This window comes from Salminus brasiliensis, chromosome 7 (genome assembly GCF_030463535.1).
Source record: "Salminus brasiliensis chromosome 7, fSalBra1.hap2, whole genome shotgun sequence".
NCBI lineage: Eukaryota > Metazoa > Chordata > Actinopteri > Characiformes > Bryconidae > Salminus > Salminus brasiliensis.
In genome coordinates, this window is record NC_132884.1 from 31,789,586 (window position 1) to 31,815,005 (window position 25,420).

Sequence of the window (25,420 nt, forward strand, 5' to 3'; positions counted from 1 at the left end):
CCCCTCCTTCTGACCAGTCCCTGACCATTTTCAATCCCTGTCATGCAGCATTACACCTCCACATGCTAAAAACTCAAGGTCCTGCTGCAGCTTTGCAATGGGGTTCAGGGTAGGCCTTTGACTAGGCCCCTCCAAAGTAACCCAATGTTTTTCAGCTGTCCTTCAATTACATCATCCTATAGTATCTTTTTAAAAGACAAAGCTCTGTGAAATTGAATAAAATATTAGCCAATAATAAATTCACCGCTGCAACCCACCACCCTGACCTTTCATAAGGCAAAAACAATGAGCTAGCTCCGAGACGCTCCCTGCTACCTTTTTTTCCCCCCCTCTCAGAAATTCATCAACCCTCTAAATAGAAATGGTTTCAATTTCATGTTGACTTCAACCAAGCAAAATCTCCAGAGCCTCAAATATCTCTCTTAAAATTTTCTGACCACGCTGCTCATTTCCAGACCCCACCAGGGATCCCAAGATGAAGCGTTTGATTGTACTGCCCTTCCTTTTGTTCCCAATTGAAAAAAAAGAGCTTTGAGTGTCCCACGTCCTTAAGGGTAGAAATTGAGTTCTGATGAAGGCCTCCTTTGATTAAATGCCCTCCTTTTTCCCTCCAGAATCCTCTGCACCCCTGAGTCGTGCTTGTTAAGCGTTTCATCCTCAATGAGTTCAATCTTCCTCTCAAGTTTTTTGAATAACCCACTTCGCTGTGGCAGCTGTATGTGCTGTGAAGGCCAAATATTCCCCATTTGTTTTTCACACTTCCCACTGTTCAGCAGTATTATTAGCCCGGCTTTACCCTGCACAGCTGCAACTGTCTGTTAGCAGGCCTTGCTTACCTCCTGTATATAGGAGTTAATTAATGGCAGCCATGTCAGTTGCTCTGAACTTTGAGAACCAGAATAGATCACAAAGGTTGTTTCTAGTGCCGGATATAGAGTCTAGATTGCTCGACTAAACTTTCTGAGGCTGCTTAGCCGACCGCAGTCCGACGAGGACGTTTAAGGTTTACTGTTGGATTGATGGTGGTGAAAACAAAGGGAAGTGTGAGTAGAGGGCTTTGGTGGGTTTGAGGGGCGCAAACAAGGCAGCGTGTTCCAGAGTTCAGCGGAGTTCACGTTCAACCTGATAAAGAGGTTCAGCTTTTTGTGTGTGTGTGTGTGTGTGTGTATATATATATATGTATATAAATGAATTATTTAAAGCTTGTTTATTAATGTTGTAAATCGGCCCTCGTGCTAGTGACGTTCCCTGCACCACGGCTGAAGATGAAATACCTCCCGTCCCAATCTCATTGCTTTTGCTTGTCCAGTTTAATGAGATAGATGGATGAGGGAAAAGTTCTGAAGCAGTTAGTTAATCATCTGAACTTCACCTTATTTGCAGCTTGCTGGTGACAGCCGCACTAAACTGAACATGACCACTCAGAATGCAGCACGTAGCACTGGACCTTTAAAGATGTTGGCTTTAAAATGTCAAAGCTGTTTAGACTTTCTTGTGTGTCTTGTCACAAGATGTATTTCGGATTGAACGGCTTGCTCGCCTTGTCACGATGGAAAATCCGTCGGCCGTGCATTAGATGCATATGAGACAGGCCGTGGCCGCGTTCAGATTTTTCCTGACTTTTTTTTTGTATTCTTTTTATGATTGTCTATTAATAAATCAGTAAATGCTATTAATTATTCAGTAACTGCTGTGAGATCAATAACTGTAACTCCAGTAGGCTGTTTGAGGGCGAGGAACTGAAATATGGGCCCGCATACAGGCCTTAAGGTTTTAAGAGTTAACACAACACTTCACAGGGCATGTGAACGTGTTTTCACTTTAGTTGTCGTCAGATTGCATCGCTGCTATTTGCAACAGAGTTAAGCAGAGCTGAACTTGATCGCATTACCAACCGCTCGCTGGCTCTCGATGGCACTCATTCAAATGAAATGACTTTCAGCAGCCTCGATATCTGCAGTGTGCACCACAGCCGGTACCATAGAAGTACCCTGTGTTTGTGCAGATATCTGCCTGATACCGGTACCCAGTATTGGAGCAGTGCCATTGGATCTCACTCACAGCTCATTAAAAAGAAGCAGAGCAGTTCTCTCGGAAGTGCAAATTCTAAGCTGCCTATCAGGCAGAGGAGAAGATCTTTTATTATGACTTGATTGCAGTGAAAAGTTGCAGAAGTCATAGGTGGAGACTCAAACCTGTCCACTTGTCCACTGTGTGATGGTCCATGATGAAGAGTCTTCATATCTTTGCCATTATGCATAAACCATATAGCCACATATCACCACAGTGTGATGAAATGTGACAGTTGTCCTTTAAATTGCGTAAAAAATTCTGAATTGATGAAAGGACCAATAGAAATGCTCCAGAATAATGTTTAATAAAATCTTTTTGCTTTGACTTCCGTTGAAAGTTGAGAAGGTTTTTTTTCTGAGATGCAAGGTTTTTGTGACCATGCTGATTAACAGAATAACAGTAGAATGAATGGAATGCTCTTTTACTTGAGTTCCAGCAGCAAAAGAAAGCCAGTTCTCTTCTCTCATTCTATCATTTATCTTTGGTTGGTTCTCCAGTTGGTTCTCCAGGCTCGGAACGTTCCGGATCTGTCGGCAGGCGTGAACTGCTCCTTTGAGGACTACACTGAGACGGAGGCTAGGATCCAAGGCTCACGCATCTACTGCCTCTCCCCCACCGCTAAGGAGCTCATCCCCATCACCCGCCACCAAGGTGTGTGTGTGTGTGTGTGTGTGTGTGTGTGTGTGTGTGTGTGTGTGTGTGTGTGTGTGTAAAGTAGGGCTGCACAATATATCATGTGTTAATTGCGCTGGCCTTTGCAATGATGTTACAAAGGGCTGCAGTATGCAAATGAGCCTCTGACAAATCACAGGATTTGTTTACTGTGTGCTCTGAGCCTCCCGACCAATCACAGAAGTTCCTTGAGTTTCTGTTGGGCTTTTAACAGAACTGCTTTCTTGTGGATGGAGACGTTTGGAAATTTGTTTCTCCCCCTTTTCTTCAATTTTGTACTGCCAGTTAACCCACTCTTTCATAGCTTTCTTAACACATGTCCCCTCCAATACATGTGAAGCCAGCCCTTGCCCTTTTTTACGAACTGGGCAGCAGACACGCTCAGAGGAAAGCAGCGGGTCCCCAGCTGTGCACCAGATCAACGTCGCTTAAGAGCGATGAGTAGGAGAGTGCGCCATCTATACACCAGGAGAGGCCACTGCCAACTGTGTTCTCTTGTCTATAGCTCGGCATTTGAACTTGTGACCCCTGGGCCATAGTGGTCCACTCGGAGCCCATATGGTGCGTTATTACTTTTGCATTTGTAAGCCTCCAGTCCTTATGTGACTGTGATGCTGTTTGAATCACCAAAAGAATGGTAGAATTTGAGTATTCACATACTTCGCGAGTGTAAGTTATCAATATGAGCGGTCCTTTTGAGACGCTAACAAAATGGGCCTACTCCCATTGCATCCACCCACCCTACTTGAGCTGTCTCTGCAGCTTATATTGATAAAAATATGAATAGAATTAAGCCTTTGTCCATCGTATCATATAGCCATAGAATATATAATATGATATGCAGTGTGATCTTTATCTGTGTTGTGCAGCCCTGGTTTGTGCATGTGCATGTCCGAGAAAGACGGACATCAGAAGACGGCCTGAACTCAGTAGATCTTGCAAATGGACTTGGTGTTGTGAATGTTAAGGTGTACACGTGAATAATGCACGGAAGATGAAAGAGCTGTCTATCCAGAATCCATTTCAGAATCCTCATCACATCATGCTTAAGGCTTTTCAGTCATTAAATGGGTATTCGAATAGAACTGAGCACATTTCCATGCTGGCGGCCTGAGTCAATTCCTATTGAGCGTCATTTGCTCTGTTCCCCGATAGCGCCAGTGTTGCTTCTGTCTGTGTGGCAGGATGAGGGTGGTTGCTCGGTAAAGATGGCTATTTTGATAATGGGAGGATCCTACAGTGCAATTTTGATCACATCCATGGTAATCATAGCACAATCAAAGCAGGCTATTTTTACCACCGCAGAGCCCCGCTATGGAGGAAGGAAGAGAGATGTGTTGCTTAGATACCTTTTCTTTCTTTCTCTCCGTCACGCCGCCTCACTCTCTTTCTTTCTCTAGGTGATAAACGTGTGGTGAAACTCTACCTGAAATCAAAGGAAACGGGGAAGAAGTTTGCCAGCGTGGATTTCGTCTTCTACAACTGCACAGTGCACAAATCGTAAGTGCCTCTCTCACTTTCTCACATGCTCGCACTCTCTCTCGCTCACTCTTTTGCTCTCTCCTGTCCCTCACTCTTTCTCTTGCTCTTTTGTTCTCTTTCTCACTCTCTCTCTCTTTCCCGCTCCCCTGCACTTTTCTTGCTCTCACTCCCTATCTCTTGCGCTCTTGTTCTTACTCTCTCTCTCTCACTTCCCCTCTCATTTGCGCTCTCTCTCCCTATCTCTCGCACTCTCCTCTTTATCTTCTCTCTTTCCTCCCTCTGGTCCTCTCATTTTACCCCTGAGGGTGGGGGGTCAGGTTTCTGTAACCATGGTAACCTGAGGAAAAATGATTGACAGGTTTTTCATGATCTCTGGAGGAAGGATGTGGTAAAAAGGACTGGAGCTAAATTCGACAGAATGGACCTCGTCCTGAAGCGGCTCTCCCCGCAAATCACATCAGTAACACATCATCACTGTCATATGAACACATCAAAGCCTCAACCTGTCCAGCTATTTATTAATTTATGGACAAATTAAGTTTCATAATAATGGATGTACATAAACATGAAAAAAAACGATCATAAATAGTAGTAAAATCATGCTGCGTTAACCTGCATGAACGTTGAGGAAGCTTTTCCTTCTCTTCTCTGGTCAGGGGAGGCGAGCTTCTCCTCTCGCAGCATTTCTGAATCTCTTTGATCACTGGGACTGCTGGAGACTGTATTATTCTAAGGGTCCAGATGGTTTTTTTGGGGGGTCTCTAGAGGTGTGTGTAGTGTCTCGTTGCAGGAGAGATGAGCTCTTTACTGTCTCCATGGGGATCACTCGCACATACACACCCACACACACCCACGCACAACCACACACACACACATGTGCACACATTACTGTGAGAACGTACTGTAACAATGTCCAAGTCACATAATACTCTCCCACTATGAGAGAATAAGAGAAAGAGAGAGAGGATAGGACACCACCTGTGATAGCACGGTCACGCATTCTCACACTCACACACACACACACACACACACACACACACACATTAGTATGCGCTCATTAGCATGTGTGTGTGAACTGAAGGTATAAAGCCTGTGTGTTTTTAAACTGGGCTGAAAGGTACAGAAACCACACGAATGTCACCCCCTTTCCTTTCATCAGAGGAAGAGGCTTACAAAGCACGCACACACACTTTCTTTCCACACACACACCCCCTCTTATTTATTCAACTGATGAGGTCTCGTGCACTTTGAAATGCCATAAATTTGCATATTAATATTAATCTAATTTAGAGCGGCACCGTTTTGGGGTGAGGCGGGGAGGGGGCCGGGAAATGAGCGCCGCTGAAATGGGAAAGCACACGCCGTCATGATCGCCTCTTAATTAAATAGATCCATGTCTATATAAGCCTGAGCGTTAGCTATCACGCGCTGAGCAGGGAGCCAGAACCTTCCGCACAAGAAACAGTCTGGCAGTTCATTCCGGTCGCTGGAGAGCTAGTCTGTGTCATGTGGCAAGAGACCCTTTCTGAAATGAGAACCGTATAGGAAACATGCTTTCGGTGCTATATCAATATTCATATGTTTAATACACCATTTGGAAATGCCAGCTGCCCTTCACATTGTGTGTGAACAGTTCGGGATAAATGGACCAGTAAGAATAGTCCGGAATGACTGGGAATAAAAGCTCATTAACACAGTGCCTCCCAAACTAGACCACAGGATCCCCTGATGGCCCACGTTTGAGCTCTACCCAAATGTGTTTGAGCATGATGGGTTGGTGCAGAAATGGGGTCTAAACAGCATTTTACACCAACATTCAGGTTAACAGCATCTCCTGTAAACTTGCCATGTTGGGGATGCAGTGTCTGCTTAAGTGGCAATGAAGAGCATTACATTAACACAGAGATGCAGGTGGAGATAGTGATTGTGCTAATGCACCGAGGTTCCCATCTGTGATCCTGGAGAACCCATCCTGGATATTTTTGGTTTTTTCCTGCTGTTCAGCTGATTTCTTGGATCAGGTTAATTAGGAATAAATGAATAAATAAATTGTCTTATTTTAAAAACATCTATTGTTCAAATAGATTTGACTAAAGTTCCTAATTTTCAGCACTTTTTCTTTTTAAATGCTTAATATTTCTAGAAAATAACATTAAACAATGACGAGCATTTTTCTGAAGCAACGTTATGTCCTAAATCCTCATAAAGTGCTCATAAACCTCCAGCATTCCAAAAACACATGGTTCTCTGTTCGCAAGCGTGAGATGGTTGCTTGTGAAACAGGGGTGGGAAACTCCGGTCTTGAAGGGCTGGGTAAGGACGTCTCCTCCAGTACATGCAAAGCCAGCCGTAGCCTCTTTTCAAACTGAGTCAGAGTAAAGTGACCAGCTAACAGATGCCTGTGCCGGCCAACATCCCTTTAAGAGTGATGAGGGGAGAAAGGGCCGTCTTCCCACCCAGTGAGAGCACGGCCAACGGTGCTCTCTCGGGCATTGCTCGGGATTCAAACTTGTAACCCCCAGGCCAAAGCCCTCCAGATCAGTAATATTGCGCTGTGCCTGGCCACACTAGAAAACGAACTAATTAGCATCAACGTCACCTAAAAAAATCTCCATGTTTGCTGTTTTTGCTGTGTGTGTATAAATATATAAAATATAAAAGTTTTAGGCATCTTATTTAAGCTCATTTAACTCCATTCATTCTACAATAGGAGAGAATGGGAGAGATGATTGAACATCATTAAGCACTGATGTACCAAACCAGGTGTTGGATGATAACTGTAAATAATACTAGACTGTTATGAGGAGAGCTCTGGAGATGTTTTAATGAACACAGTGATGTAAAACCACTTTCTGAGTGGATGTTATTTGTGTTTACAGTAGTATTAGTGTTTTACTGAGCTGTGTGCTTGCAGCTTATATGTGTAAAAACATTACCTGATTATTAGCTTCCCGTTCTACAGAGCGCAGCTTCTGGATTGTGGGCTTATGAGGAAAAACGTCTCTCAGTCTCCCTCCTAAAGCAGCACACAGAAAAAGAAGAAGAGATACATATTTTTATCATCATATTTAACCATCACATATCACTTTACTCAGAGCGACAAGCTTCCGGAAATATTCCTTTACATTTCAGTGAATGTAATTAAAGCTGAAATGGATGGATGTTTTCTTTTATTCTGCGGTTTTCCGATGGCAGTGACTATATGGAATTCTGCAGTGCGGTTCGAAGGTGATGGAAGGATCGAGAGGCGTGAGTCTGAGAGATTTATCGAGACCTGAGAAAAAGGTTGTGCTGAGGGGAGAAAGAAAGAAGGAATGGAATGAGGGGCAATTGCCTCCTGAAAGGGCTTTTTAAGAACAGAATAGTGCACACATTCACACACACACATGCACACGCTCACTCTCTCTTCCCTTTAAGAGCACTTGCCATTTAACTTGCCAGCTATTTACATTATCCCCTCGCTGCCCAAATCAGCTGCTGGAGAAAAAGGGCGAGCTATGAAAGAAAGAGGGGTGGGGAAAGGAGAAATCGGGGGGTGTGTCGGGTCTGTGCTGTTGGGGGCTGGAGGATGAGGCCTCCACAGAGCAGCTATTTTAATATCATGGAAGAAAATTAGAAAGCGAGCGAGAAGAGACAGGGGAGAAGACAGAGGTCAGACCATACATGACTTTAGCTTAAGAAACAGCTCCATAAGACGTGTGTGGATTATAATAATTCCGGTTCAGTGGGCCACCTGGAATAAAGCCCCCCCCCCACACACACACACTCCCACTTGGAGAGCAAGAGGGCTCTGAGTGGGGGCTTTACACTGACTGGATTTCTAGCGAGGCCCTGAAATTAACCCCCACTTCAGACTGGGAGAGAAGGGGGTTTAAGATGCGCTCTGGGTTGGTGGGGGGCTGACAGGAGTGCTGGATTAAGCCCCTGTTGAGAGAGGGAGAGAGAAGCCGAGCTGGGGGGGTAGTGTTTGTGTTGAAGGGTATAAGAGAAGAAATGTGTGAGGGGGGGGTATTCTTCGATCACGGCGGTCCCTTCAGTCATGCATCTGCTTCACATACTTCCTAATTCAGTGGTTACTAAAGAGAAACTTACTGCACTATGTGGACAAAAAAATTGGGACACCTGCTCACTTATTGTGTCTTCTAAAATCAAGGGTATTAAAAAATAGTTAAACCTGCTTTTGTTGGAGGAGCTGTCTCTGCTGTTCAGGGGGGTCTTTCTACTAGATTCTGAAGCATTGCATTCAGTGACCAGAGCGTTAGTTAGTAAGTCAGGATGTGAGATGATCACCAACCCACCTCAGACTTGACTTTTCAACCCAAAAATACTGGATGAAGCACCATCATTCCAGAGAACGCCGTTCCACTGCTCCACAGCTTAGTGCTGGTGGGCTTTATACCCCTCTAGCCCACACCTGGCATTAAGCATTGTGGTGCAAGTAGGTTAATCTGTGCAATAGTCCTATTCCATTGCCCTTTTTTTTTTTTTTTTTACTGGGACTACAGAAGCTGTGTGTGCATTTGCACATCTGTATCAGCAACAGGTGCAACTAAAAGTAGTTAAATACATTCATAGGAAGGGGTGTCCACAAACTTTTGGACATTTAATGTGAACCTGTCAAAATATATATGCACAACACAAATATAGCCGTTTTGTTTACCATCCAAAATCACCAATGAGCCGACGCATCTTCTGGGTTGTTTGTGTGTTGATGGTGGTAATATAGTGGTAATAAATCTGGTTTCTTAGAGGAACTATTTTTGCCTTACAACACACCCTGCTTGTGCTCTTCCACCAAGAATGTATTATCATCAACGTATGTTAAATATAAAATCGTCTCTGCAGTATTGTAACAGGGTCTAAGACATCAGACCGAGAGTGTTCATAACTTATTTCCTGTAAGAACGTCCTGTGAGGGAGCTTTGAGGCATTTGAGGCTCTGGTTGACGTCTGGTTACATTCACTACCATCGTGAACAATTTTACATCTGCGAATTTCTGTAAAATGGAGCATTTCACATCAAAGCTCTCTGAAAGTCTATGTTTACAATGTAATGATTTAATTATGCAGAAGTTTTGAATACTCTGTGAAATTCCCCTTTAACCTACAGAACAATAGCCTGGGTAAATTGCCCATATTTCGGCCTTTGTGTTGCTCTGCCTAGAAATAGCTATGTTGCTTTATGCACGTTACAGTATCAGCTGCTTGTGTCCTTTTGGGGTTCGGTAATACACACACACACACACACACACACACACACAATATGCAATATACAGACAAAAGTGTGCTTTTATTCTGCATGTGCTCCCTTACACACTCATATACACACACACTCACTGATGGTCATGGTCATTTTCATGTGACCATTTGAACAGACCTCCATTCATTCATTGTCAATCACGGCTGCCCCTTCTGCGTGCCTGACCCTGATTGGTGGATTGAATGGATTAGCGCTCTCCAGAGATCCAGCATTAACCAACTGACAAATGGTGCCTCAATGGGAGGTCACTTAACACACACATGTACACGTGCACACGCACACACATACACATACACAAACAGCCTCGCACTACAGACATACACTATATATCCAAAATGTCTAATAAATGTGTTAAACTACTTTAAGTTGCATCCATTGCTGAAGCTGGTGTGCAGATGCACGCGCGCACACACACACACACACACACACACACACAGCTTGTCTAGTCCTTAGTCCAGTCTGGCATTAGGCATAGTGCCAGAATGTTCATGTCTATCTGTAGTACTTCCCGTCGACTGCCAATAGTATAGGAGACTCTGGAGCAGACAGACATGGACCTATTGGCACAATGCCTAATGCCAGACGTGGGCTAGAGGGGTATACAGCCCTTGAGCAGTGGAACTATGTTCTCTGAGTTGAGTTGGGGATGAGGTGGGTGGTGCTCATCCAGCATCCTGACCTCACATAACTGTCTTCTCACTAAATGCAATCAAATGCTGGACAGTAGAGACAGTTACTTTAAAAACTGAATGAGCGGGTGTCCCAATACTTTTGTCCACATAGTGTAGAATACACCAGAGTGCACTTACACTGTTCTCTCTGAAAGGTTAGGGTAGTGCTGGAGGTTGTGGACCACTCTGTGATGGATTGGTGGGTTTGGATTAGGAAGTGGGGATAATTTCCTTGACCAACAATTTTTCAACTAATTGGACAGCCTCTCTCAACGCACACGCAGATTGGTCAATTAAGAGGATCATGTGATTGGATTATGTGGTCGGCAGTCTTTGTTCTGACCGATCGTTAACGTCTGTGGGTGAACAAACCGCTCGGCTGAGATGATTAATTGAAACGAATGGCTGCACTTTACCAGCCAGAGCACTCCCAGCACTCTGGCTACAGAGAGTCTGTATATTTAGTGTGTGTGTGTGTGTGTGTGTGTGTGTGTGTGTGTGTGTGTGTGTGTGTGTGTGTGTGTGTGTAAATCTGAACAGTTCAAAAGCTGTTACATTAGATGCTTCTCTCTTTCTCTCTCTCCCTCCCTTCTCTTTCTCAAGTTCTCTTCTCTTCCCTCTCTTACTTCTCTCACCTTTATCTCTTTCTCCTCTCTCTCGCTTTCTTTCTGTTCCCTCTCTCTCATCTCTCATTTTCTCTCGTCCTTCTCTCTCTCCCTCTACCTTCTCTCACTTCTCTCTTCTTTGTTCAGCCTGGCTCCTTTCTCTCTCTTTTCTCCTTTTCTCATCTCAATTCTCTCTCTCGCCTTTCTTCCTTCTCTCTTCCTTCTCTCTCTGCTTTCTCTCGCTTCTCTTCCCTCTCTCTTTATCTCAATTCTCTCTCCCTTCTCTCTCTTCCTTCTCTTGCTTCTCTCTTTTCTCTGTTCCCTCTCTCTATCTCAATGAGCTTTCTTGCTTTTCTCGCTCTTCCTTTTATCTCTCCTTTCTCACTTCTCTCGGTTCCCTCTCTTTATCTCTGTTCTTTCTCGCTTCTTACCCCCTCATCTGCTTTCTCACACTTCTCTATTCTACATGTTCCCTCTCTTTCTCACTTCTTTCTCTTTCCTTTCTCTCATTCTCTCTTCCTCTCTCTCTCTCTCTCGCTTCTCTCTCGCTTCTCTCTCTTCCTTCTCTTTCTGCTTTCTCTCACTTCTTTCTTTGTTCCCTTTCTGTCTCACTTCTCTCTCTCCTTTCTCTCTCTCTCTCTCTCTCTCTCTCTCTTTCTCTCTCTCTCTCTCTTCCCCCTCTCTCTCCTTTCTCTTGCTTCTCTCTGACCTGTCTCATTTCTTTCTTTTCTCAATCTCTCTCATTTCTCAGTTCTCTCTCTCTCTCGCTTCTTTTATCCCCCCCCTCATCTCTTTGCTTTCTCACACTTCTCTATTCTACATGTTCCCTCTCTCTTTCTCGCTTCTTTCTCTTGCCATTCTCTTTCTCTCTCTCTCTCTCTCTCTCTCTCTCTCTCCCTCTCTCGGAAATCCTACTCTATTTGATCTTTCTCTCTCATGTCATCACTCTCTCTTCCTCTCTGTGTCAGTCTAAACCCTGGGTGTCTTACTGAAAGCTCATCTTTGTGTGGGGATGAAAGAACAGCTTCACAAAAAGGTTGACTTAAAAAAAAAAAAAAAAAAAAAAAAAAGAGTGAAAAGGGCGAGAGAGGATGAAAGACAAGGGCAGTCATTTGTGGCTGTAGAAAGGCAGGGAAAGGGCATTTGATGGTGTGTTTAGTGTTTCCTCACGGTTGCAGTACATTCCTCTCTATTGGCTGATTTTGGTCTGTAAACTGGGGGTGTGTTTGTGTGTGTGTGTTTTCGCAGGTGTTTGACGTGTGTGAACGGCTCCTTCCCGTGTCACTGGTGTAAATACCGGCACATGTGCACGCAGAACGCCAACGACTGCTCTTTCCAGGAAGGCCGGGTCAACATGTCAGAGGTGAGTTGCGTGCCACTTCCTGGTCTCCTAGAGAAACTGTAGAAGAGGGAGGTCAGGCCAGGATGCCGTGCACAATATGATTAATGGTGTTTATTAAAGCAGCATTATGTAGCATTTAGGGAGGTCCCAATCAGGCTGTTTTGCCCCTTTGATCAGAGTGTCTTAATGCTGAGTATCTGCCGATACCGATGCTGATGAATACGTTCAGTAAAATCTCATTATTTTTAGTAGCAGTTTCTATAATGGGACATTCTGCACCAATTGATTTAGTTTAGTAGAGACGTATTGTTTATTTAAATACATTTTTTAAAATACTCACTTTTCTCTTTCTTTCACAAACAAATGCACATCTACAGCTGAAGTTGTATGTACAACATACAAGTGGTGTAAAAGTGAGTTTCACCCCCTGTAGGGGGAGCCCATGAGCAGAAAATTCCGGTTCTTGCATATTGCTGCTTTAAGGTTTTTAAGATTTTCATACTAAACTTAACAACAATATTCCAAAATTGCTCAGAGGTACAGATGTCATACATGGGATTGAGGAGAGGGGAAGTTCTGGTGATGTCCTGGACAACACACTCAAATTGAAATTCCTTTGAGAAGGTGCGTCTGTGCCGGGAAATGTGTGGAGAAGAAAGTCCCCTACAGAAAGTGTGTGGACAGCAGCGAAGAACGTGTGGGAAGAAATTAGTTTAGATCATTTTAACAATGCATTATTAAAATATGACAAAGCAGTGTGAGTCAGTCATCCAGACCAGAGGAGGACCTGCATCATACTGATTTTATCTGCAGCGGCGGCGGCGACAGTAATTTTGCAGGGCTGGGCCCCTGCTGCAAAATACATGTAGCAGAAACACTGACGTATTCTCCGTGCAACTGCGTGCATCGAGCCGTGACTTGATTGGGTCTGAATTACGTACCATCACAGCCTTACTGCACTGTACCGTGATGTAGTATAATATGCTGATATACTGTAAACACCCGCTGTTGTGCGCTAATGCATGTGCTGCTTTCCTGTGTGTGTGTATAGGTGTGTTTGTACATCCGTCCATCTGTGTATGTGTGCGGAGCTAATATACTGCAAACACTCCCCATTGTGCACTCGCTATGTTATTTTTCAGTGTGTGTGTAAATGTGTGTGTGCATGTAGGCGTGTGAGACGGTCTTATTGGTGTGTGTGCACGCCTGTGGAGTGTGTTCCTGTCGTTCTGTGGTGTGTTAGGGTTTTTTTTTTTCCCCCCCCTCAGTCTTGGCAGAAACAATTCCCTCCTCGCCCCAGCTTAGCATGAAGCCTCTGATTGGTTGTTTGTGTATGCATAGCTGCGTTTTAATTGGTCAGAGGGGATAAAACCTCTTCCCAATTACGCCTGGCCTTTGCTTCTCATGCCGCTGTCTGTTGCCCAGGCTGCAGCAGAGAGCAAACACACACACACACACGCTCAAATGAAAACAGGTTCGTGTCCAGGGAAGGCGATGCTCCTTTGAATCACATCTGAGTGCTGAGATCTCGCATGTCAACTCATTTAGATCATCCACTGGCCACAGAGTCCCAAAGTTAATCCATCACTCAGACATTCACACACTCATGCACACACACACATGCTCATTTATTGTCCACCCTCCCCTACTGAGATTCCCATTTGTTCTGGTTCATGTGGTGGCTGGCTGAAGCAGACCCCCACCGGCTGTAGTTATCGTAGCCTTTCATAATCCACCACTGACATGTGTTGGTACTACTGATGAGGGTGAGTGTGTGTGTGTGTGTGTGTGGAAAATATTTAGCTGCTAGTCAGTCTTTGATGGTGAACAAATGAACTCTGAAAGGAAAGATCAGGTTGAGTCGATGCTGCTTAGAACACTTAAGGAACGACTTGCTCACACAACCCTCGTTTACTGTCACGCTCTCTCACACTCTCCCTCCATATACTCTCTCTCTCACTCCCTTCTCTCTTATGTACTCTGTTCTATCACTCTCTTGCATTCTCTTTTTCTCTGTGTCTCCCTCACACTCAAATACACTCTTGTACTCCCTCTACTCTCCTTTTCTTGATCTCTCATACTCTCTCCTATTCTCTTCTTTGTTGCTCTCTCTCTCTCACGCGTGCACGCTCTGTAGTCTTTCTCCGTTCTCTTTTCACTTTCATGCTCTTGCTCTCACTCTTGCTCTCTCTTGCACTCTCTCTCCTGCTCCTTTACACTCTCGCCCTCTCTTACCTTCTCTCCATCCATTCCCATCCATATCTCTCTCTCTCTCTCCCCCTCTCGCGCTCTCCCTCTCGCTGTATTTATGTTCTGTCCACGTTTCTGCTATTTCTCTTCCCGCTCCTCTGCTTTACGTGACAACTCTCAAGCTCCCTATCAACAAAAGCTTTGGCGGCTGAGCTATCGGCCCATCTGGAATTGGTTCAGGTGGCAGGGCTGGTTCCCTAGCCGGACCTGCTGAAAAACTCTCAGCGGGGAGATCCATCGTCGGCGCCCTGAGACGAGTGAGAAGACGGCGAAAACGTCAGCGTCGGTGTAATAGCTGACATTTACAAACCAAATCATCATAAATCAGAGAGAGAGAGAGAGAGAGAGAGAGCGAGAGCGAGTGAGCAAGAGCAATAGAATTAGTGCTGTCCCTCGCTTTTCACAGAGACTCTGCCTAGAGAAACAACTTGCGTACTGCAGATTATGGTAGGCACTCAGGAGGTCACAGCCAAAGCGCGCGCGCGCGCACACACACACACACACACACACACACACACAGCTGTAGCTGTAGGAAAGTTTCCTGTGTTTGGGGATGCAGATATGGGGATTCTGGGCTATTGGACAGATCTGCTAATATTAATGCATCATTTTTGTTCTGTGGAACTTGGGTCTGCATCTTCCTGGATTAGCATTAAGGAGAAAACATATTTTGGAAGGACAATGCAGTAAATAAAATGTGGAGATTTTGGTGCAGTAGCTCAACATCACCTAAACTACAATACGCCATCAAATATTGAAATCAGTCAAATCTAAATGTCTGCTCAATGTCGATCATTTTTAAGCAGTTTTCTGCTGATGTGTTTGCAGACACTGGCCCAGATTCATCAAGCGCACCACCAGGATTACTGTGACATTAAATTGCATTGCAGTAATTGCTGATTCATGAACAAGGATTAGCAGCATGATTTACATGTGCTGTTAGGGATTCATAGCTGAACATTGTAATGCAAAACAATACCTCCTCAGTAAACGTGGGGCTGAATTTTCCAGTAATGAAATTGGTTTCTTTAGTTTTTCTGTGATATTTTCAGATGTGTTTGGTCACACAAGCTGGTGCACATACACACAGTCAGTGGATGATCTGATATATGTAAAAGGTTCATTTTGGTCTGTGTGGTCTGATCATCACAAGTGCTCCAGAACTCCCAAGCTTACTAATACAAAATTTAAGTAATTTTTAATAAAGGAGTCTTTATCCGAAAGGAGTCTCTGTCCAGAGAAAAGTTCATCCGGATGGAGCCTCTATCCAGAAGGAGCCTCTATCCAGAGTAAAGTTAATCCGGAACAAACCTTTATCCTGAGAAAAGTTAATCTGGAAGAAGCCTCTATCCGGAAGGAGCCTCTATCCTGAGAAAAGTTCATCCGGAAGGAGGCTCTATCCGGAAGGAGGCTCTGTGCAGAGCAAAGCTAATCCGAAACGAACCTCTATCCTGAGAAAAGTTCACCCGGAACGAACCTCTATCCTGGGAAAAGTTAATCCGGAAGGAGGCTCTATCTGGAAGGAGGCTCTATCTGGAGAACTTTTTAATCCAGAAAGAACCTCTCCCTATCCATAGAGTCTCAGACCAGAAAGAAGAATGGAAAGAGCGGAGGGTAGAAGATGAGAAAGGAGAAGAACGTGCTTGTGTGTGCGATGGGGTGAAAGATCTCTATACAGTGTTCTTCTAGAGGGAGAGCGACGGAGACAGCGACAGCGATGACGAAAAGGGAGAAGAACGGCTGGGTGTGGGTGTGCAGAGTGTGTTTCTGTCTTTCTCTCCAAGTGAGATTTGTGTTGAATGTGACTGTGTGTGTGTGTGTGTGTGTGTGTGTGTGTGTGTGTGTGTGTGTGTGTGTGTGTGTGTGTGTGTGTGTGTGTGTGTGTGTATAGAGGTGTGAATTCTTTAGTCCATGAACTCCTTGGCTGGCCATGTTTACGCTGGCATTTGCCCAGGCGCTTACACCACCCCCTTCACACACGCACACCCCACCGCAGCTGTGTGTGGGGGGAGGATGGAAGTGGGGGGTGGGTGATGGGATGAGGAGAGGGAGGATACCCCCTGTGGAGATGAGTGCTGTGCATGTGTGTGCGCGTGCATGGGTCTTATCTGTGAGAAGCAGAACCTGCACTGAAGGGCCAGAGGGTGAGCAGGCGAGGAGAAGAGTAGAATGGGTGAGGGAGGTATGGATGGCCTATACCAGTCTCCTCACACTGACTGAATTTCTGAGGAGTTCTTCCTCACCTCCGCGCCGTCACTCAGCCCCTTTTTGAATCCAAATTAGAACCGGAGTCTTTTATTCGCATAGAACGAGGCGTAGTGTACGTTACTACTGTTTGCATGTATCATATACACAGATCGGCCAGAACATTAAATCCACTGACCGGTCCGTTACAAGCAGGAGAAATGGGCAAGCATAAGGATTTCAGCCACTTTGACAAGGGTCAAGTTGTGTAGGCAGGACAACTGGGTTAGAGCATCTCCAAAACATCAGGCAGGTCTTGTGGGGCGTACCTGCCAGAAGTGCTCTAAGGACTCACAAGACCTAAAAGATCTGCTGCTAACTTCTTGGTGCCAGACAGCTCAGGACACCTTCAGAGGTCTTGTGGGGCTGTTTAGGTGACACGAGGGGGACCTACTCAGTATTAGGCAGGTGATCACAGAGGGGGGATGTCTGACAGCTCTTTATTTAAGAGGATGCTGTCTCTTCTCCTGGTGCTCCTCACTGCTCCTGCTGCTGCATTTCTAGCGATCAGGCCTCCTCTCATTTATATCCATTATATCTAAGCCTCCTTTAACAATAGAGCCCTTGCTGATTTCCCTCTTCGGATTTGTCTTATTGTGGCAAATTAAGCAATTGATCAAAACGACGGGAGAAGGCATCTTCTGTCTGATGCTCTCTCGTATCGGCTTCTCACCCTGCCCTCCCTCTCCCTCTCTGTCTCTCGCTCTCCCTCCCTCTCTCCCTCACTCAATCGTTTGCACTGAAACTTGAGTTGCTTTAATTTGCGAGGAGGGAAAAAAGCTCTAAAAGAGCGGAAGAACAGAGATAAGGCGAGGGGGGGAAAAGGGGGTGAAGGAGCAAGAGAGCGGACTTGCCCGGTTGTCATGGAGATGCAGCGCTTCAGCCTAGTCTCCGCCGGTCCCCTGGGAATCACCCATAATTCTGTGCTTTTCGAGCGCCCAGAAGTACGGAGGAGGAGAGGCCAGTCACCCTCCCTCTAATGGAGTCCAGATGTGAGTGTGAGGGAGAAGGAGAGAGAGAGAGAGAGAGAGAGAGAGGGGAAAAAAACAAGGAGAAAAGTCATTCTGGCAATAACAAGTGGGAGATTACATTATGGGAGTGACGCCATTTATTTTCCAAATGTTCTGGAAGAGGGGCGGACTGCACTAAGGGGGAGGGGGGGGGCAAATTTGGGGGGTGGCAGGAAGAAGAAGAAGAAGAAGAGGAGGAGGCGGAGGCAGGGAGGGAGGCAGGGAGACACGAACGAGTGTGATGGGTAAGCAACCGCTCTGCTCGAAGCCAGCTGGAGCGTGACCACTCTAACAAGCACAAGAGAGCAGGCAGAGTCAGTCGGCAAGGAGAAGGGGAAAGGGAGGCGTCAGGCAGTGCAGCCACGCTTCTCTGGCCAGTTGGCTTTCAAGCCGACCGTGACGGCTTGCTGGACCCACACCACGTGACAGTTCGAACACTAACTACTTTCTAGAGTGTTCCAAATCCTGCCCCAGCCTCCACAACAGGCTCCAGTGCTCTGGTCTAGATCGAATAGTGCAGAAAAGTGACGAGTGAAGTCCAGGGGTGCCTCCAGGGTGCCTAATGGGTCCATTTATGTTTACCAGGAAGTAGGGTGTGTTCACACTTATTCTAATTCTCTGCAATATATCAGTATAGTAATAGGGTTAGTGAAGAAGCAGAGAAGTCCACTCTTGTCCAGCCGCAGATGTAGATGTCTACTTTCTAGCTACTTTCTAGAATGTTTAAAATGTTGTTTATGTCCAACTCAATACACTCCTATAGTTCTGTTGTAGAGTGAGTGAATAATGCCCTGGGGTGCCTCAAGGGTGTCAAATGGGTCCATTTATGTTTACCAGAAAGCAGATAGATGGAGAGCATTCCACACTAGATACTTTCTCAAACACGATGGACTCCAGTGTTTTAGATCTCATATTCTGAGAAATTGAACGAATAAGGTCCTGGGGTGCCACAAGGGTGTCCAGTGGGGCCATTTCTGTTTGTACATTCTGATTTCTTCAAGCAGTGCAAGTTATGAGGAAAAGGGTAAAAGTAATGTTAAGTTCAGCTGTAAACATGGTGTTATCCCCCTCTAAATTGTCGAGTACAGACACCCAGTTGTCAGCCTCAATGCCCAGTAAATGAAAGCTAGTGCAAGTTAATGGTGTGATGTTGTCAGCATTTTCAAAAGAGTTTTTCAAAAGTCTCACAAGGCCAATAGTACCAGATATGTGTAGACTCAGTCTGTGCTGGGAAAGAACCGAACATTGCTGGCCCTTTAGGAATACCCTGTTCCGAAAAAGGGAGATAATACAGGCCCAGAATACCACAAGGATGTCAATGTGTTCATTTCTGCTTGCCAGAAAGCAGCAGAGTCAGTAGAACATGATCACCACCCACCATGGATTCCAGTGTTCAGCTTCAGATCTAATATTCTTAATAAAGTGAGTAAATAAAGCCCTGTGGTGCTGCGGCAGAGTCCCATGGGTTCATTTCGGCTTGCCTGGAACCAGGAGGATGGAAGCTGCACTCGCGCTTCCACTTCTCTGTAATGTGTGTCTATGGGTCAGCGTGCATCAATAGACAATGAAGGTGGCAGTCGGACGGCCCGGTCGTACTTTAATCGAGCGTGGGCGTCGAGCTGATGTGAACCCGTGCTGCAGAAGCAGCTGTTCTTCCGTGTCTCTGTATCCCTTTATTTTTAGCCACGCCGCTCATTCTGATCTCCTTTATATTCTCTCGCGCACGTCCTTTCTCATCTCTCACTGCCACTCTCCGAGGAAACACTGCCTACCTTCCTTCCTGAAAATATCCCTCCACAGCCAGAGAGAGAGAGAGCGCGAGAGCAAGAGAAACAGGGATAAAGTGACGAGTAAGGAGTGGCGGAGTGAGGAGTTGCAGAGGAGGGAGAACAAGAATCAGATGAGAAGCGTGTAGGAGGGTCAGGACAGCGCGATCATAGAGAGGCACACTGGCCAGGGAGAGGCACACCCCTGTTAGAGAGGTTACATAACTTATAGTGTCATCTCGACCCTTTTTACCCACAATTCCCTCAGACTGCCATCTGATCATTGTATCTCCTGACTGATTTATTAATGTGCTCTCTCAGTAAGAGGAAACACTTGCTGCTCTCGCACGCTCTCTATCTCCTCTTTCTTTCTCTTCTCTTTCTTTTGCGCTCTCTCTCTCTTTCTCCCTCACACTTTGTCTCCATGTCTCCTTTCTTATGTCCAGTCCTTTCTTGCTTGCTCTATCCCTTTTTTTCTTTGTCTCTCTCCCTTTCCTCTCTTTTTCTCTTCTTTCTCTCCCTATTTCCTCTTTTTCCTCTCTTTTACCACGTCACTCTCTCCCTCTCTTTCTACCTCAGATGTAATATTCATTGCTGGGATATTTCTCTCCCTTTTCCCCCTCTTCACCACTCTGTTTCTCTTTCTATCTCAGTTTATGTATTTATTTATTTTTATTTTAATAGCTTTATTGGTCTGACCTTTAGTGATGAAAGAAGAGGTTAATATAAGTTAATATAAGTGCTGATAATAAACAGTAATATATATATATTGTGTGTGTGTGTGTGTGTGTGTGTGCATATATAAAATGTGGGTGTATGTGTGTGTGTGTGTATATATATGTGTGTTTGTTTGTATATGTTTTTAATGGTTTAGAAGTATTAACGAAACAAATAATAAAGATGATCAATAGTGATCAGTTTTAAAGAGATCAGTGCTAAAGCTCATTTCTGAGATGAGGCATGCTTGGCTGCTAGTGTCACTGTCTCCGCTTCTTTTCTCTTTTCTTTCTCCTCGTCTCCCCTCTGTTTCATCTGTTCTTTTCTTTTTTTTTCTCTCCGTCTGTATTACCATTCTCTCTCTCTCAATCTGTCTTTCTCTTTTTCACTTTCTCCATAGTCCCCCCATTTTCTATCTCCTGCTTCTTTGTTCTTTCACTTTTCCCTCACTTTGTTTTGCTTTCTCTCGCTTTGTATTTCTCCATTTCCCTTTCTATCCTCTTCTCCTCCTTCTCTCCCCTTTCCCCTCGTCACTTTTTGCTCTCCCTTTCTTCTTTCTTTGCCTTCCATGTCTCCTTCTCACTCTCTTATCACACAGACACACCTATTATATTATCAGATCAATTCATGCTAATCTCTCCCTGCTCCTTCTGTCTCCTGCCCTTGTCTTCTTTTCCTGTCTTTTCCCTCCTTCCAGTATTAATGTATTCTTTTCTTTTTTCTTTTTCTCTCATGCTCCTCTCTTCTCTTTCCTCACCTTTTTCACTCTTCTCATTTTCCTCACCTCTCTCTCTCTCTCTCTCTCTCTCTCTCTCTGAGATGTAATATTCATTGCTAGGATGCATTAGGCAGCTGGAAGTGAAGATCTAATCCACTTTGAATAATTAAACCAGAGGATGGGAGACTGTCAGACATCCTGCCAACCCAGAGAGAGAGAGAGAGGGAGTCTGAGAGAAGATGGGTAGAGAGAGAGAGAGAGATATGGTGCAGCTCCAGCTGAAGTACTATGTCAGTGTAATTGCCCTGAGTCTCTCTCTGCCTCTCTCTCTTGTTCACTTGGGGTCTCTCCGTCTCTTCCACTCTCCCCCCTTCTTTTATTATTAGTCATGCTATCTCTCACATTCCTCCCTCAGCTGTGTATACGCTCTCTCATGGTGAGGATGTTCCTATAAAATCCAGTGTTACGTTTCACCCCGGAGAGAGACAGGAGGGGGTTTCATTCTGAATGATGCCTTTACTGATTGTATAATGAGCCTTTAACATTTAAATGATGTTATTAGATTAGTCGAGTCAGAAGGAGTCAAGGCGGCTCAGCGAATGTAAAAAAAAAAAACTGCGCCTGATTTGCTTCATTAGGCTCATTCAGACGTTTCAGTCTTAAACTTCGCTTAATCATATCAGACTTTTCTGCTTTGATTTAGTCTAATCTGAAAAGGGGTGTATATTAGATGACGGTGTCTGTCAGGCACTATGCACAATATCACTGCTGCAGTTTGCTGTTCTGAGCAGTGGAGTGGCGAGCAATGCTCTGAAGCAACAGTGTGTTTGTCAGACAGTGGAAGTGCTGACTTGTCTTGTCTGCTTGAATCACATTAGTGTTTTACTAAGTTTTTTGTTTTGTAGTCACCTTAGAGCGACAGCGCTCTGGTGAATCTACGGCTATTTTACTGCTCTTCAGGTACCAGAGGCTTTAACTCTTTAAACCATGAAGGCCTGAACCCATATTTCCTCCCACTCAAACATACAACTTACATATTAGTTTCATAACAGTTACTGAATAATTCATAATAGGCACCTAATCATTTATAGGGATTATTGAACAATTCATAATACTTCTGTAATGTAGTTATGGAATCATCGTGGTTACTAAATTAACAGTAGCTTGAGTAATCCATAGTAAATGGTGAATTATGGAATCACTATTGAATAATTAATAGTATATACTGAATACATCATAATATGTATGTAATGTAGTTATGGGATACTAGTGTTTACTAAATTAATAGTGGGTACTGAGTAATTCATGGTAGAGACTGAGTAATTCATAATAATTTGTGTATTATGAAATCACTATTGAATAATTCAGAATTCAGTTGGAATTGTAGTTATGGAATAATGGGGTTTACTAAATTAACAGTGGATACTAAGTAATTAATTAGTTAGTGAATTATGGAATCTTTATTAAATAGTCCATGGTAGATACAGAATAATGGAATCATTATTGAGTAATTCATTGTTGATACTCAATAATTAATTGTGGTAATTGAATTATTGGTAGTGGTTATGGAATAATACCTATTGGTTACTGAACAGTTCCTAGCAGTTAGTGAATAATTCTTAGTAGTTAGTAGTTAGGGATCATTCGTAGTGGTTATGAAAACCTACCTAACACTTTCAGTACTGCAGTGATTTCCCTGCATTTCAGTTGAAGTGCATATTAAAAATTAGAGGAAGGGTCATACTGCTCTCTCGTCTAATAATCATCTTTTTGCTCAGGTTCGTAATTCCTTACGGATGAGAAATAAGTAACACCAAATCGCAGCATCCTTCCCTTATTGTTGCCAGTAGCTGCGACCTCCAAGGGTTAACTGACATTTCCAGGTTATACATGCACAGGCTGGTCTGATATTGGCCTATTCACTCATCCATACCTGCCTCGGTCAATAAGGGGCGATATGGGATTAATTGTAGCAGATGATTTGACATCCCTGAAATGTCAGTAATGACTGATGATATACTGTGAGGAGTGTATGTGTGAGAGGGGGAGAGAGAGAGAGAGAGAGAAAGAGAGAGAGAGAGAGAGAGAGAGAGACCGAGATTGCCAGTGCAGGTACTTGCCTGTGTGCATGTGTGCGCTCGCTCTCTTACACTGTACCATAAGTTGGCTGCCTGTCAGGTTATTTCCATCTTACACATGCTCTTCTCACGCTTACTCGTTTCCTCAATTTCTTTCTATCCATCAAAGTATCTCCCGCTCGCTCGCTCGCTCGCTCACAATCTCTCCCTAGCTCAGAGCACCTTGTTGCCTAATGAGCTTACCTAAGCTATTCCACCAAATGGAATATGCCAGAAATAACATGAAAAGGGATGGAGGGAGGAAAAGGAGCGAGGGATTTATTTATTTCTTTCTTTACCCACATCCACTCTTCTTCCATTACCGCCGGTTTGGCTGACAGCTCGCTGAGACATCAGCTCCGAGGTGAATCGGCGTGTCTTGGAGGATATGGCAGATCCGTTTGGTGCTCAATGGAGCACACCCACACCACCATTCTCTTAGTTTCTAAATATTCCATCATGCTTATGGCTTTGGCTGATTAGCCAGGATAAACAGGTACGCTTTCTTTCACGCGGGCTTAAAGCAGCGCTTTGGCCAAAAATCAGATTTTCCCGCTTTTAGCCTGGATGCAGTCGATCAGCCAAGACGTGTCTGTGTGAAATTTGATTCTTCAGTTCTGCAACAGGGCTAATAATACAGCACTGTGCGCCTTCCCTTTAAGTTCCAGTCTAAACGGACATTAACTTTTTGGGGGTTTTAAATTTTATTATTTTTTTTTTTCCTTCCCCCAATTTTCCCCCCAATTATCAAATCTCCAATTCCCACCCGATAGCTAGGACACTGCCAGTGCTGAGAGGATGAAGGGGGTGGGGGGGTGGGGGTGGTATCATGTGCTTCCTTCAAGTCACCACAGATCCAGGCACAGCATCTTTTTGAACTGCTGCTGTCTCAAAATCATTGGACAACTGAATGAGCTTGAGCGCAGCTAACAGATGTCCACGTTGGCTAGCATCACACAGAGTGATGGGGGAGATAGAAGGCGAGAGCAAGGCCAGTTGTGCTCTCTGGAACTCCCAGCCACAGATGGCTGCAGCATCACCGGGGAGCTCCCAAAGATGAGCCCAACGCTTAGACAGCTGCGCCACTTAAGAGCCCCCCAAAAAAACCATATTCTCAACAGCTAAATATAATACGAAAACTGAACAGTAAAGAATTCCCCACCAAAAAAAAAACAAAAAAAAAAAAACGGAGGTTCAGTCTTCAATTTTTTAGCTTCTCACCTTCCCAGTAAACCCAAGCATATTCCATGTTGTTGACATCTGGACTCTGGGGTGGTTAGTCAGTCATTCTGAAACCAGCAGATTGCACAGAACAGTTTGATCAGATTTTCATGCCCACAGTGCTGAGTTGTCTTCTCGCAGTGGAAGGATGGACAGAAACCGATCTGAAGCTAAAAGTGGAGCTTCTGGTGGTCCACCAGGTCTTGCACAGTGGTTAGGTGTCCCCTTTTGCAGTCACTATTCTTTCCTTATGTCTAATCTGCTCAGAAATATGACACTGCTGTAGAAGCATTGAGAGCTTATAGTTACTTGTTGAAGACCCACCTCTGGAAATCAGCACACAGTCTCTAATATTGCTGCTTTTGTAGCCTCTGGTATTTATGACATGGACAATATGTCTATTTGCCTAAGGTTAGGTTCTGGTCATGGGTTTGGTGTGTTCTTCGGGTCTCCATGTGTGGGTTCTCCTATTTCCTTTCATATTCCAAACCCATACATACAGGTGAACTGGCTATGCTACATTGCCCCTAGGTGTGAATGGTTGTATGTGTGTGTATGTGTGGGCTCCAGACCAGAAAGAATGGGTGGTTGAATGAACAATATGTCCACTTATTTAGGTAACAGTATGTACATCAGTTCATCATTCAGAACCACATTAGCCAGTCTGTTTGAGGCGGCTTAACAGCTGAGCGCGGTTTGAGGCACGCGCTGGGTGTCTGGCTGATTGTGGCGACTGCATTTTAGAGAAAGGGGCAAATTGTGTAAATTGGATTTCTGCTGAACTGTGCCTTTAAAGCGTGTGTAGTCTGAAACACTGTCTGGAGCCCTCTGGCTTTATCTCTCCGGCTCCCTGTTAGGCGTGGCGCTCGTGGTGGTCGTTTGTGGATCGGCAGTCCTCTTTGATAGTCGCAGCCTTTGATTTATGTTTGCTGCTTTTTTGCCCTCTCGCCCTCTCTGTCTTATCAGAGCGCTTCACGTCGCTGCTGACATTAATTATGGATTAATCTGCGCTCTCTGAGCCTGCACTGCCCAAGCAACTCATTACCAATGCGAATTGTTTGTTTTTGGAAAGCCTTTTTTGTTGTTGTTGATATTTCATTTATTAATTGTCGTATTTATTTGTTTACTTGTCTGCCAACAATCAATCATTTCAAATAGAAAATATTTTAGTCAGTTGTTTGTTGTGATAATTGCCTGATCTTGGCAACCGCCACTCAGACGTAGTCCATCAAGAACACCTGACTGGTGTTTCTGCAGACTCTTTGGGGTGAC

At 44.5% G+C, this 25,420-nt stretch overlaps 1 protein-coding gene across 1 annotated transcript in view; it reads left to right on the top strand.

Annotated features, from left to right (window-relative positions):
* plxna1b (plexin A1b) overlaps positions 1-25,420 on the top strand; it is a 212,870-nt gene that overhangs the window by 122,529 nt on the left and 64,921 nt on the right. Inside the window, exons 7-9 of the mRNA XM_072684612.1 lie at positions 2,571-2,724; positions 4,146-4,245; positions 12,012-12,126. Of these exons, the coding sequence (XP_072540713.1) occupies positions 2,571-2,724; positions 4,146-4,245; positions 12,012-12,126 (369 nt within the window). The remainder of the gene's footprint in view (positions 1-2,570; positions 2,725-4,145; positions 4,246-12,011; positions 12,127-25,420) is intronic.